This window comes from Oncorhynchus gorbuscha, linkage group LG10 (assembly GCF_021184085.1).
Source record: "Oncorhynchus gorbuscha isolate QuinsamMale2020 ecotype Even-year linkage group LG10, OgorEven_v1.0, whole genome shotgun sequence".
Taxonomy (NCBI): domain Eukaryota; kingdom Metazoa; phylum Chordata; class Actinopteri; order Salmoniformes; family Salmonidae; genus Oncorhynchus; species Oncorhynchus gorbuscha.
Genome location: NC_060182.1, coordinates 13,222,662 through 13,235,285, shown reverse-complemented (window position 1 = coordinate 13,235,285; position 12,624 = coordinate 13,222,662). Strand labels below are relative to the sequence as shown.

General features: G+C 45.2%; 1 protein-coding gene across 3 annotated transcripts in view; it reads left to right on the top strand.

Annotated features, from left to right (window-relative positions):
- The first annotated feature begins 765 nt into the window (after positions 1–765).
- The window catches only part of kcnd3 (potassium voltage-gated channel, Shal-related subfamily, member 3), a 348,776-nt gene continuing 336,917 nt past the window's right edge, over positions 766–12,624 (top strand). Inside the window, exons 1-2 of one of the 3 annotated variants that reach the window (XM_046364947.1) lie at positions 766–1,457; positions 2,580–3,789. In XM_046364947.1, the coding sequence (XP_046220903.1) occupies positions 2,687–3,789 (1,103 nt within the window). In that variant the 5' untranslated portion in view covers positions 766–1,457; positions 2,580–2,686. The remainder of the gene's footprint in view (positions 1,458–2,579; positions 3,790–12,624) is intronic. The other 2 variants (XM_046364946.1, XM_046364945.1) reach the window with 2 other exon arrangements.

Here is a 12,624-nt window from a genome sequence, read left to right as displayed (position 1 = left end):
GTCAAACCAAAACACCCTAATTGGTTGACAAATAGTGCCTCACAATGCAGGAACCAGACCAAATAGTGATTATTATGTAGGCTAAATCAAGTGTTAATCAAACGTTATGCTGCTGTGGCAGTACTGTTGATATTTAAACTAGATAGCTAGCTCCACACACTCGACCTGCATGTTTGGATACCGGGCGCGCGCAATCTCTGTACAGTGGAGACTGGGAAACATGCACAACCGAGCTCCATACAGGGCAGATCAACAGGTGCAACCAACGGACGGGTGGGGGTGGCGAACTTCACGACGACTAGCAGGCAGTGGGTTCTGAACAAGAATTCGGAACCCTTTAGAGACGATGGGCAAAGGGGCATGTAGAGGGCTATCTGTGCACGTGCCTGCTCTATATGTCACCCCTATGATTGTTATTCTGAGAGGAGAGAATATGCCCCTGAAAATAGCTGATTAATGGCTTTGTATTATCAGGTGTAATGAGGTCCAGGCATTTATTTATGTTTCAAATGTTCCCTTGGTACTTCCATATATTTGTCTTGTTTAACAGTTCACTGCGTCATTGGAAGAAAGGCAATTATTACAAAACCCATAGTGTGAGACTTGACTTGATTTCAGTAGCCTAGCCTATAGTATTCCCTCATCTATAGCCTTCTGATAGGTGGAAATAAAAACAAAAAGAGTGATACAACCAGAGCCCATTTGAAAAACGAAACAAGTGGAAGAGGATGAAGATCAAATCATTTAAATGTTCTCTTTTTCATCCGTGAAATTGTTAACCTTGTCCTTCTTGATGCCTCGTTCTGAGTCCCAAGGCTATTGGTTTCCTGCCGCGCTTTTAGTAAAAGGCGGACACTGCTGCGAAGCGTTTCTCTCTTCCCGCTGTCCTCGGCTGCACACGGAGGCAAACCGACAATTTAACCGCTAGAACGAGCAGTCGGGGAAATAAATAGAAGGAGTGACGGAGAAAGAGAGAGAGAGACAGAGAGGGAGAGAGAGCGAGAGAGAGAGAGAAAGCAAGAGAGATGAAGCAAGACCGACAGAGAGAGAAGCAGATATGGGGCGTTCATTAGAGTGAGATAACGGAGAAAGATAAGCCTACCCCTGTCCAGCACTCTAAAATGTGCTAGAAGGAGAGCGATCCTCAGTGTAGTTTACCGCTTCCCACAGCAGAGGCGGTGGAGCGAAAGCCTTGCGTCGGAGTAGTGGGATTATCCCTTCTTTCTCGCAATGGAAACTGAATGAAAAACGTTGGACAGTTGTTTTAAACTCCAGTGCTTTCGCTTACAATTCTTGCCAAATCGCATCCTGCTATGTTATTCTCCTTTTATTTCAACTTCATATGTGGATTCGGAGGGACATTCTAAAAGGTAACCAACCTACGGCGCAACAGCTGCTCTACAAGTAGTTAGCCCCAGGAAAAGCTCTTATTTTTGTGGATACAGAAATGTGCATGGGTAAGTGCATTGTATTACCATGAACAGAAACCTAAATGACTGATGTTTATGTAAGAATTGGTTTAGTTTGCTTCAGCAAGGCAGCATCTGTATTCTCATAACACTAATGCAGCCAAATGACTGTAAAAGCTTTCGATTTTGAGAGAACTGACAAAGTCGTAGGCCATTTTATAGGGCTTGGTTATGTTTGTCTATATAGATGGATACATTTTTTTCAAACTGAGAAATTGAGGGGCAAATAGAACAATGTCAGTAGAACCTAAATTCGAGATGACAAGGTATCCATTTATTTAGCCACTGGCTATTCCTCCAAAGGAAACAATGGGTTGCACACCCTTTGGTAACGTTCTGTTAGTTTTGACTCAACAGGTACTGAACAACTTGACTGCCAGTCCGCGGGCTGCACCTCGGAGCCGTCTTTAACAACGGGTTCTACTAGAATTTAGGCCACTGAATTAGAACTACGCACTGTTTAAAAAAAAACTGTAGGCTATGTCTTGGTCTGCCAAGCTGTGAAGGAGATAATATGATTTGTTATGAATGTGAAACCTCCCATGACTTGGAAAGAGCGAGCAGGAAGATCCTGAACAATCCTATCTGGCTATTATATTTGTATCATGCACAGAAGAGCAAACCCTGTAACCCAATAGAGGGAAAAAGTACATGCTATTTCCATTTATTATATTACATCAGAGTAATTATGGGGAATGGATCTTTAAAGGATATTGCAATGTGCCCTAGGCTTAAATTACACGTATCATGATCAGATTAAGATACTGTAGGGTTATTCCTATTGGAAGTAATGTACTCCTTCCAGGTGTCTATTACATGGAATTGTGTTTTCGTATAATTAAGTTGCATATTTTCTATGTTTTACATTTATACTACCCTACTATTTCACCTTAACACTACCTTGTTCATTTACATTTTAAAAATAATGTGTTTTTTTAATCATAATGCATCCATTTCTCTCCCTCTCTCTTCCCCTCCCACCTTTCCCCCACTGTCTCTCTCTCACCCCTCTCCCCCTCTGTCTCCCCCTCCCATCTTTCCTGCTGTCTTCCCTAACCCCCGCCGTCTCCCCTTCCCACCTTTCCCCTCTCTCTCACCCCTCCCCCACAGTATTCCCCCACCCCTGCCTCTCTCCAGATGGTGAGTGAGCTGAAGCCAAGCTGGTTGTGAAGGTGCTGGTGGACTTGTCCCTGTCCTCGCCCCAAGCCAGACTCACCATGGCGTCGGGAGTAGCGGCGTGGCTGCCCTTCGCCCGCGCTGCTGCTATTGGCTGGATGCCCGTGGCCAACATGCCCATGCCCATCGCCCCCACCGAGAAGAACAAACGCGCAGACGAGCTCATCGTCCTCAATGTAAGTGGACGCCGATTTGAGACCTGGAGGAATACGCTAGATAGATATCCCGACACCTTACTGGGCAGTTCAGAGAAAGAGTTTTTCTACAATGAGGAAACCAAAGAGTACTTTTTTGACCGAGACGCGGATGTGTTCCGCGCTGTTCTCAACTTCTATCGCACGGGCAAGCTGCATTACCCCCGCTCCGAGTGCATCACGTCCTACGACGAAGAGCTGTCCTTCTTCGGGATCATCCCTGAGATCATTGGAGACTGCTGCTACGAAGAGTACAAGGACCGTAGGCGTGAGAACCAAGAGAGACTGATGGACGATGACGAGGACAAGAAAGATGCCAAGCTTCCCAATATGACGTTCAGAGAGACCATGTGGAGGGCCTTCGAGAACCCTCACACCTCCACCATGGCCCTGGTGTTCTACTATGTCACCGGCTTCTTCATCGCCATCTCAGTCCTCACCAACGTGGTGGAGACGGTGCCTTGCGGTGCCACCCCTAACACCAAAGAGGTGACGTGCGGCGATCGCTACACAGTAGCCTTCTTCTGCATGGACACGGCCTGCGTCCTCATCTTCACAGTAGAGTACCTCATGAGACTGTTTGCTGCGCCAAGCCGTTACCGCTTCATGCGCAGCGTGATGAGCATCATCGACGTGGTGGCCATCTTGCCCTACTACATTGGCTTGGTGATGACAGACAACGAGGATGTGAGCGGGGCCTTCGTGACGCTCCGGGTCTTCCGGGTCTTCCGTATCTTCAAGTTCTCCCGTCACTCTCAAGGGCTGCGCATCCTGGGGTACACGCTGAAGAGCTGCGCCTCAGAGCTGGGCTTCCTCCTCTTCTCCCTCACCATGGCCATTATTATCTTCGCTACCGTTATGTTCTACGCCGAGAAAGGTTCCACGTCGAGCAAGTTCACCAGCATCCCAGCCTCATTCTGGTACACCATCGTTACTATGACGACACTTGGGTAAGGGGAAAAGCATCTGTTTTTGTGGGTGTGCGTGTTGTCTGTTTATCTATCTGTGTACTCTTTATCTGTGCTGGAAATGGATGGATGGATTGCACCTAGACAACACAAAGCAGGCAGGGTAATACGTCCTGTCTGTCCATGCCATGGTTGTAACGTCACTGCCTTGAGTACAAGGGAATATTGTACCTCATGATGGATCCAGAACATTGGCACAAAGGCACACTGTCATACTGTTCCAAATGTTGTCCTCTGTGTATCTCCTCATCGAACACTAGGGCAGAGAGAGTGGCAGTGAAGATGTCCTGTTCTTTTACAGTAATGCCTCTGCCAACGCTACTGTCTGCTCTTTACACACTACCTGTGGGGGACAGCCCAGAGGACTGCTGAGGGGAGAGAGAGGGGGGAGGAGTGAGGGAAAGATGGAGGAAGGATATCAGAGAAAGAGAGAGGGAGGGATAGAGATTAGAGATAGAAGGAGAGAGAGACTGATATTGAAGTGGATGGAAAAAGTGGAAAAGGTACAGTAGAGTAGGGTTGGGCGATATTACAATAGCATCGTCTATCAATGATGATTGACAGCCATCGTCGATGGTGACGACATCGTGATGTGCACTTGACTGGCACTGCGCATCATGGCAGCACATAAGTGACATTCTGAGTAATAAGCCTATTCCTATTTGCTGTAGCCTATTTCAATAAATATGTTATATACACAACGCAAGAGAGGAATGTAGGCCAGACAGAGCGGAGCATTTCACCAAATCAACACAAAATGTCCAGTCAGGAAATATTGTTAATCTCTGTCAGATGCATGGGCCTTGGGCTATAGCTTAAACCAATTTTTTAAAATTCTTATGGACACTGTTTAACAATCTTGTGTCTAGCTGTTAAAAAAATAGCCTACAGTGCATAAGAAAGTATTCAGACCCCTACACTTTTTCCACATTTTGTTATGTTACAGCCTTACTCTATAATTATATAACGACGCCAGGACAGCGGAGTCAATCACCAACTTCCGGAGACACCTGAAACCCCACCTCTTTAAGGAATACCTAGGATAGGATAAAGTAATCCTTCTCACCCCCCCCCCCCCTTAAAATATTTAGATGCACTATTGTAAAGTGGCTGTTCCACTGGATGTCATAAGGTGAATGCACCAATTTGTAAGTCGCTCTGGATAAGAGCGTCTGCTAAATGACTTAAATGTAATGTAATGTAAATGTAATTGATTCAATCGTTTTTTCCCCTCATCAGTCTACACACAGTAACCCATAATGACATCACAATACCCCATAATGACATCACAGTAACCCATAATGACACAGCAAAAACAGGTTTTTAGAATTGTTTGCAAATGTATTCAAATGGAAAAACTGCAATATTACATTTACATCAGTATTCAGACCCTTTACTCAGTACTTTGTTGAATTACATTTGGCAGCAATTACAGCCTTGAGTCTTCTTGGGTATGATGCTACAAGTTTGGCACACCTGTATTTGGGGAGTTTCTCGCATTCTTCTCTGCAGATCCTCTCAAGCTCTGTCAGGTTGGACGGGGAGTGTCACTGCACAGCTATTTTCAGGTCTCGCCAGGGATGTTTGATCGGGTTCAATTCCAGGCTCTTGCTGGGCCACTCAAGGACATTCAGAGACTTGCTCTGAAGCCACTCCTGTGTTGTCGTGGCTGTGTGCGTACGGTCTTTGTCCTGTTGGAAGGTGACCCCAGTCTGAGGTCCTGAGGGCTCTGGAGCAGGTTCTCATCAAGGATCTTGCTGTACTTTGCTCCGTACATCTTTCCCTCGATCCTGACTAGTCTCCCAATCCCTGCCACTGAAAAACATCCCTGCAGCATGATGCTGCCACCACCATGCTTTACCGTATTAACGGGTGATGAGCGGTCCCTGGTTTCCTCCAGACGTGAAGCTTGGTATTCAGCCCAAAGCGTTCAATATTGGTTTCATCAGATGGTCTGAGAGTCCTTCAGGTGCCTTTTGGCAAACTCCAAGCAGGCTGTTATGTGCTTTTTACTGAGGAGTGGCTTGGGTGGTGAGCAAGAACCTGGTGGTCACTTTGACAGAGCTCCAGAGTTCCTCTGTGGATATGGGAGAACCTTCCAGAAGGACAACAATCTCTGCAGCACTCCACTAAAATCAGGTCTTTATGGTAGAGTGTCCAGATGGAAGCCACTCCTCAGTAAAAGGCCAGCTCTAGGAAGAGTCTAGGTGGTTCCAAACTTCTTCCATTTAAGAATGATGGAGGCCACTGGGTTCTTGGGGACCTTAAATGCAGCAGAACATTTTTGGTACCCTTCCCCAGATCTGTGCCTCAACACAGTCCTGTCTCGGAGCTCTATAAACAATTCCTTCCACCTCATGGCTTGGTTTTTGCTCTGACATTCACTGTCAACTGTGGGACCTGATATAGACAGGTGTGTGTCTTTGCAAATCATGTCCAATCAATTGAATTTAAATAAGGTATTTTTAATTGATAAATTTGCAAAATTCTAAAAACCCGATTTTCCTTTGTAATTATGGGGTATTGTGTGTAGATTGGTGAGGTGAAAAACATTTATGGAATTCATTTTAGAATAAGGCTGTAACGTAACAAAATTTGGAAAAAGTGAAGGGGTCTGAGTACTTTCGGAATGCACTGTAATTTAGCTTCTCTCTCCATTCAATAGAAATATGACTTTGGGCTATAGATTATGCTTTTATCATTTTATGCATGGTTTTCTCCCGATCAAACAATGAATCTAACCGAGTTCCATATCAATACGTTTTTTGAATAGCCTAAAACATTTGTCAGGGGACTAATAATGAAAGCGAACAAACAATATCTGAAGCCATACTAAAATCAAATGACAAGTTGAATCAAGTTTAAGCTTATTAAGAAATAAATGATCCATCCAGGTCGGGATAATCCCTCCATGCGAGTTTGAAAACCTAATGGTTAATAACCAATCCTCCTACTAGGCCTATTGTATAAGCTTTAATGCAAAGGTAACATTATGAACAGTAGTCTATCTTATTTCCCAATCATTCTAGCCTGAGAAATTGTCCTAAAATAACAAGAATGAAAGACTAGCCTTGCCTAGCCATAGGCTATTCTAAATCGCAGAAATATAAACAATATGATTTATTTACTGTTATTTTATGAGGCAAATAAATCAATGACCAGTTGTGAAGACGGTAGATAGATTGCATCTATCCAGCCCACGATGTATGACCTAACTCACTACGTTAAGACAGCCCGTTCCTCATGAGACTCTCGCTGCTCCAACGGTCGCTGCTCCAACAGTTGCTAATGGTCGCTGCTCCACTGGTCATTAACAGTCGCTGATGCAATGGTCGCTGCTCCAATGGTCGCTGCTCCAACGGTCGCTGCTCCAACGGTCGCTGCTCCAACGGTCGCTGCTCCAACGGTCGCTGCTCCAACAGTTGCTAATGGTCGCTGCTCCAACAGTCGCTGCTCCAATGGTTGCTAACGGTTACTGATCCAACAGTTGCTGCTCCAATGGTTGCTAACAGTTACTGATCCAACAGTTGCTGCATCAACGGTTGCTAACGGTCGCTGATCCAACAGTCGCTGCTCCAATGGTTGCTAACGGTCGCTGATCCAACAGTCGCTGCATCAACGCTCAATTAGGTTGAGGTTGGGTGATTGTGGAGGCCAGGTCATCTGCTGCAGCATCATCACTCTCCTTCTTGGTCAAATAGCCTTTACACAGCCTGGATGTGTGTTTTCGTCATTGTCCTGTTGAAAAGCAAATGACAGTCGCACTGAGCGCAAACCAGGATGGCATGGCATTTCGCAGCAGGCCTGATTCACGTAGTCTCCTCTGAACAGTTGATGTTGAGATGTGTCTGTTACTTGAACTCTGTGAAGCATTTATTTGGGCTGCAATCTGAGGTGCAGTTAACTCTAATGAACGTATCCTCTGAGGCAGAGGTAATTCTGGGTCTTCCTTTCCTGTGTCAGTCCTCATGAAAGCTAGTTTCATCATAGCGCTTGATGGTTTTTGCGACTTTCAAAGTTCTTAAAATGTTCCGGATTAACTAACATTCATGTCTTAAAGTAATGATGGACTGTCGTTTCTCTTTGCTTATTTGAGCTTTTCTTGTCATAATATGGACTTGGTCTTTCACCAAATAGGGCTATCTTCTATATACCACCCCTACCTTGTCACAGCACACACAACTGTTTGGCTAAAAAGCATTAGAAGGAAAGAAATTCCTCCTGTTAATTAAAATGCATTCCAGGTGACTACCTCATGAAGCTGGTTGAGAGAATGTCAAGAGACTAGGCCTCCATAATCGCCCGACCTCAAAACCTGCAGGCTGTGTAAGGACTATTTGACCAAGAAGGAGAATGATGGAGTGCTGCATCAGATGACCTAGCCTCCAGAATCACCCGACCTCAACCCAATTGAGATGGCTTGGGATAAGTTTGACCGCAGAGTGGAGGAAAAGCAGCCAACAAGTGCTCAGTAGATGTGGGAACTCCTTCAAGACTGTTGGAAAGCATTCCAGGTGAAGTTGGTTGAGAGAATGCCAAGCATGTGCAAAGCTGTCATCAAGGCAGAGGGTGGCTACTTTGAAGAATCTCAAGTATAAAATCTATTTTGATTTGTTAAAAACTTTTTTGGTTACTACATGATTCCATATGTGTTATTTCACAGTTTCGATGTCCTCACTATTATTCTACAATGTAGAAAATAGTAAAAATAAATTGACTGTCCAAACTTTTGACTGGTACTGTATACAGTTGAAGTCGGATGTTTACGTACACCTTAGCCAAATACATTTATTTCACAATTCCTGTCATTTAATCCTAGTACAAATTCCCTGTTTTAGGTCAGTTAGGATCACCACTTTATTTTAAGAATGTGAAATTTCAGAATAATAGGAGAGAGAATTATTTATTTCAGTTTTTATTTCTTTCATCACATTCCCAGTGGGTCAGAAGTTTACAGACAATTCGTATTTGGTAGCTTTGCCTTTAAATTGTTTAATGTGGGTCAAATGTTTTGGGTAGCCTCCCACAATAAGTTGGGTGAATTTTAGCCCATTCCTCCTGACAGAGCTGGTGTAACTGAGTCAGGTTTGTAGACCTCCTTGCTCGCACACACTTTTACAGTTCTGCCCACAAATGTTCTATAGGATTGAGGTCAGGGCTTAGTGATGGCCACTCAAATATCTTGACTTTGTTGTTCTTAAGCCATTTTGCCACAACTTTGGAAGTATGCTTGGGGTCGTTGTCCATTTGGAAGACCCCTTTGCGGCAAATCTTTTAACTTCCTGACTGATTTCTTGAGATGTTGCTTCATTATATCCACATCATTTCCCTTCTCATGATGCCATCTATTTTGTTAAGTGCACCAGTTCCTCCTGCAGCAAAGCACCCCCACAACATGATGCTGCCACCCCTGTGCTTCATGGTTGGGATGGTGTTCTTGGGCTTGCAAGCCTCCCCCTTTTCCTCCAAACATAACAATGGTCATTATAGCCAAACAGTTCCATTTTTGTTTCATCAGACCAGAGGAAAAAGTACGATCTTTGTCCCCATGTGCAGTTGCAAACCGTAGTCTGGCTTTTTTATGGCGGTTTTGGAGCAGTGGCTGCTTCCCTGCTGAGCGGCCTTTCATGTTATGTTGATATAGGACTCGTTTTACTGTGGATATAGATACTTTTGTACCTGTTTCCTCCAGCGTCTTCACAAGGTCCTTTGCTGTTGTTCTGGGATTGATTTGCACTTTTCGCACCAAAGTACGTTAATCTCTAGGAGACAGAACGAGTCTCCTTCCTGAGCGGTATGACGACTGCGTGGTCCCATGGTGTTTATACTTGCGTGCCATTGTTTATACAGATGAACATAGTAACTTCAGGCATTTGGAAATTGCTCCCAAGGATGAACCAGACTTGTGGAGGTCTACAATTTATTTTCTGAGGTCTTGGCTGATTTCTTTTGATTTCCCATGATGTCAAGCAAAGAGGCACTGAGTTTGAAGGTAGGCCTTGAAATACATCCCCACCTCCAATTCACTCAAATGATGTCAATTAGCCTATCAGAAGCCATAGGCTATTCTCAATCACATCGTTATGACAGATTGAACAGACACTATTAATAAAGGAGGAAGAGGCAATTGAAGCAATTATTATCCATTACATCATTTTCTGGAATTTCCCAAGCTGTTTAAAGGCACAGTCAACTTAGTGTATGTAAACTTCTGACCCGCTGGAATTGTGATACAGTGAATTATAAGTGAAATAATCTGTCTGTAAACAATTGTTGGAAAAATGACTTGTGTCACGCACAAAGTAGATGTCCTAACCGACATGCCAAAACTATAGTTTGTTAACAGGAAATGTGTGGAGTTGTTGAAAAACAAGTTTTAATGACTCCACCCTAAGTGTATGTAAACTTCCTACTTCATCTGTATACACATTATACATATATGAGATACTCAGGGTCCAATGCAGCTGTTTTTATCTCAATATCAAATCATTTTTGGGCAACAATGAGATATATCATAGTGTGGAAATATATATAAAACACAGGAAATCGCATTTTTGACTGTACTGGGCTTTTAAGCTTATTAAAAACTGAATGATCCCTCCATGCTAGGTTGAAAAGGAAATGGCCAATCCTCCTACTAGACCTATCTTTAAGATAGTAACAGTTATGAACAGTAGATTATTTCCCAAATATTCAGATAGGCTAAGAAGGGAGTTTCCTAAAGTTGCCGCTTTCTAAAAAGAACAAAAATGCAAGTGGGATCCTATAGGCCTAGCCATAGGCTATTCTCAATCACATCTTTATGACAGAAGCAGTTATTATCCAGTTGTGAAGACGGTAGATTTAGCTTCTATCCAGCCAATGATTTATCCTCACTACAGTAAGACAGCAGCCCGTTCGTCATCGGTTGACCGTCACTTTGCTCCGTCGTGGGCGGGCCACACAGACACAGACGTACACACACCTGTTCCATGCCGAAGCACCACCAGAAAGGGATATTAGAAAAGATTAGTCTCTCCCCAGGCTATCAGCAACATTATCTTTCATCATGATTCGTCCAATTCATCCATGCAATTAAAAAAAAAAATGTTTTGTCCACACACACACATAAACGTTTTATGAGTAAATATCACGATAGGACAAAGGTTGACATCGCCTAACACGCACGCACACACACACACACACACACACACACACACACACACACACACACACACACACACACACACACACACACACACACACACACACACACACACACACACACACACACACACACACACACACACACACACACACACACACACACACACACCTGTCGCAGTGCCACTGCCGCCCATTAGGCCAGATGATGATGTGTTGTATGAGCGAGTGTGAGAGTGTGTTTGAGTCAATGTGTGAGTCAGACTGAGGGAGAGGCTGACAAATAGTTCTGTCCTCTTAAATTTCACAGCCGTATACAAGAGCACTAGACAGACCCAGACAGACCTTGTCTAAGCCATAGACAGAGCCACATAGACAGGTAGCCATAGACATGCCATAGACAGAGACATAGACAGGCTACAGACAACTAGACAGAGACATAAACAGGCCACAGACAGAGAACCATCGACATTTCACAGACAGAGAGCCATAGACAGGCCACAGATAGAGAGCCATAGACAGGCCACAGACAGAGAGCCATAGACAGGCCACAGATAGAGAGCCATAGACAGGCCACAGACAGAGAGCCATAGACAGGCCACAGACAGAGAGCCATAGACAGGCCACAGACAGAGAGCCATAGACAGGCCACAGATAGAGAGCCATAGACAGGCCACAGACAGAGAGCCATAGACAGGCCACAGACAGAGAGCCATAGACAGGCCACAGACAGAGAGCCATAGACAGGCCACAGACAGAGAGCCATAGACAGGCCACAGACAGAGAGCCATAGACAGGCCACAGACAAGAGAGCCATAGACAGGCCACAGACCGAGAGCCATAGACAGGCCACAGACAGAGAGCCATAGAAAGGCCACAGACAGAGAGCCATAGACAGAGCCACAGACAGAGAGCCATAGACAGGCCACAGACAGAGAGCCATAGACAGGCCACAGACAGAGAGCCATAGACAGAGCCACAGACAGAGAGCCATAGACAGGCCACAGACAGAGAGCCATAGACAGGCCACAGACAGAGCCACAGACAGAGAGCCATAGACAGGCCACAGACAGAGAGCCATAGACAGAGCCACAGACAGAGAGCCATAGACAGGCCACAGACAGAGAGCCATAGACAGGCCACAGACAGAGAGCCATAGACAGAGCCACAGACAGAGAGCCATAGACAGGCCACAGACAGAGAGCCATAGACAGAGCCACAGACAGAGAGCCATAGACAGGCCACAGACAGAGAGCCATAGACAGGCCACAGACCGAGAGCCATAGACAGGCCACAGACAGAGAGCCATAGACAGGCCACAGACAGAGAGCCATAGACAGAGAGCCATAGACAGGCCACAGACAGAGAGCCATAGACAGAGCCACAGACAGAGAGCCATAGACAGAGCCACAGACAGAGAGCCATAGACAGGCCACAGACAGAGAGCCATAGACAGGCCACAGACAGAGAGCCATAGACAGGCCACAGACAGAGAGCCATAGACAGGCCACAGACCGAGAGCCATAGACAGGCCACAGACAGAGAGCCATAGACAGGCCACAGACAGAGAGCCATAGACAGAGAGCCATAGACAGGCCACAGACAGAGAGCCATAGACAGGCCACAGACAGAGAGCCATAGACAGAGAGCCATAGACAGGCCACAGACAGAGAG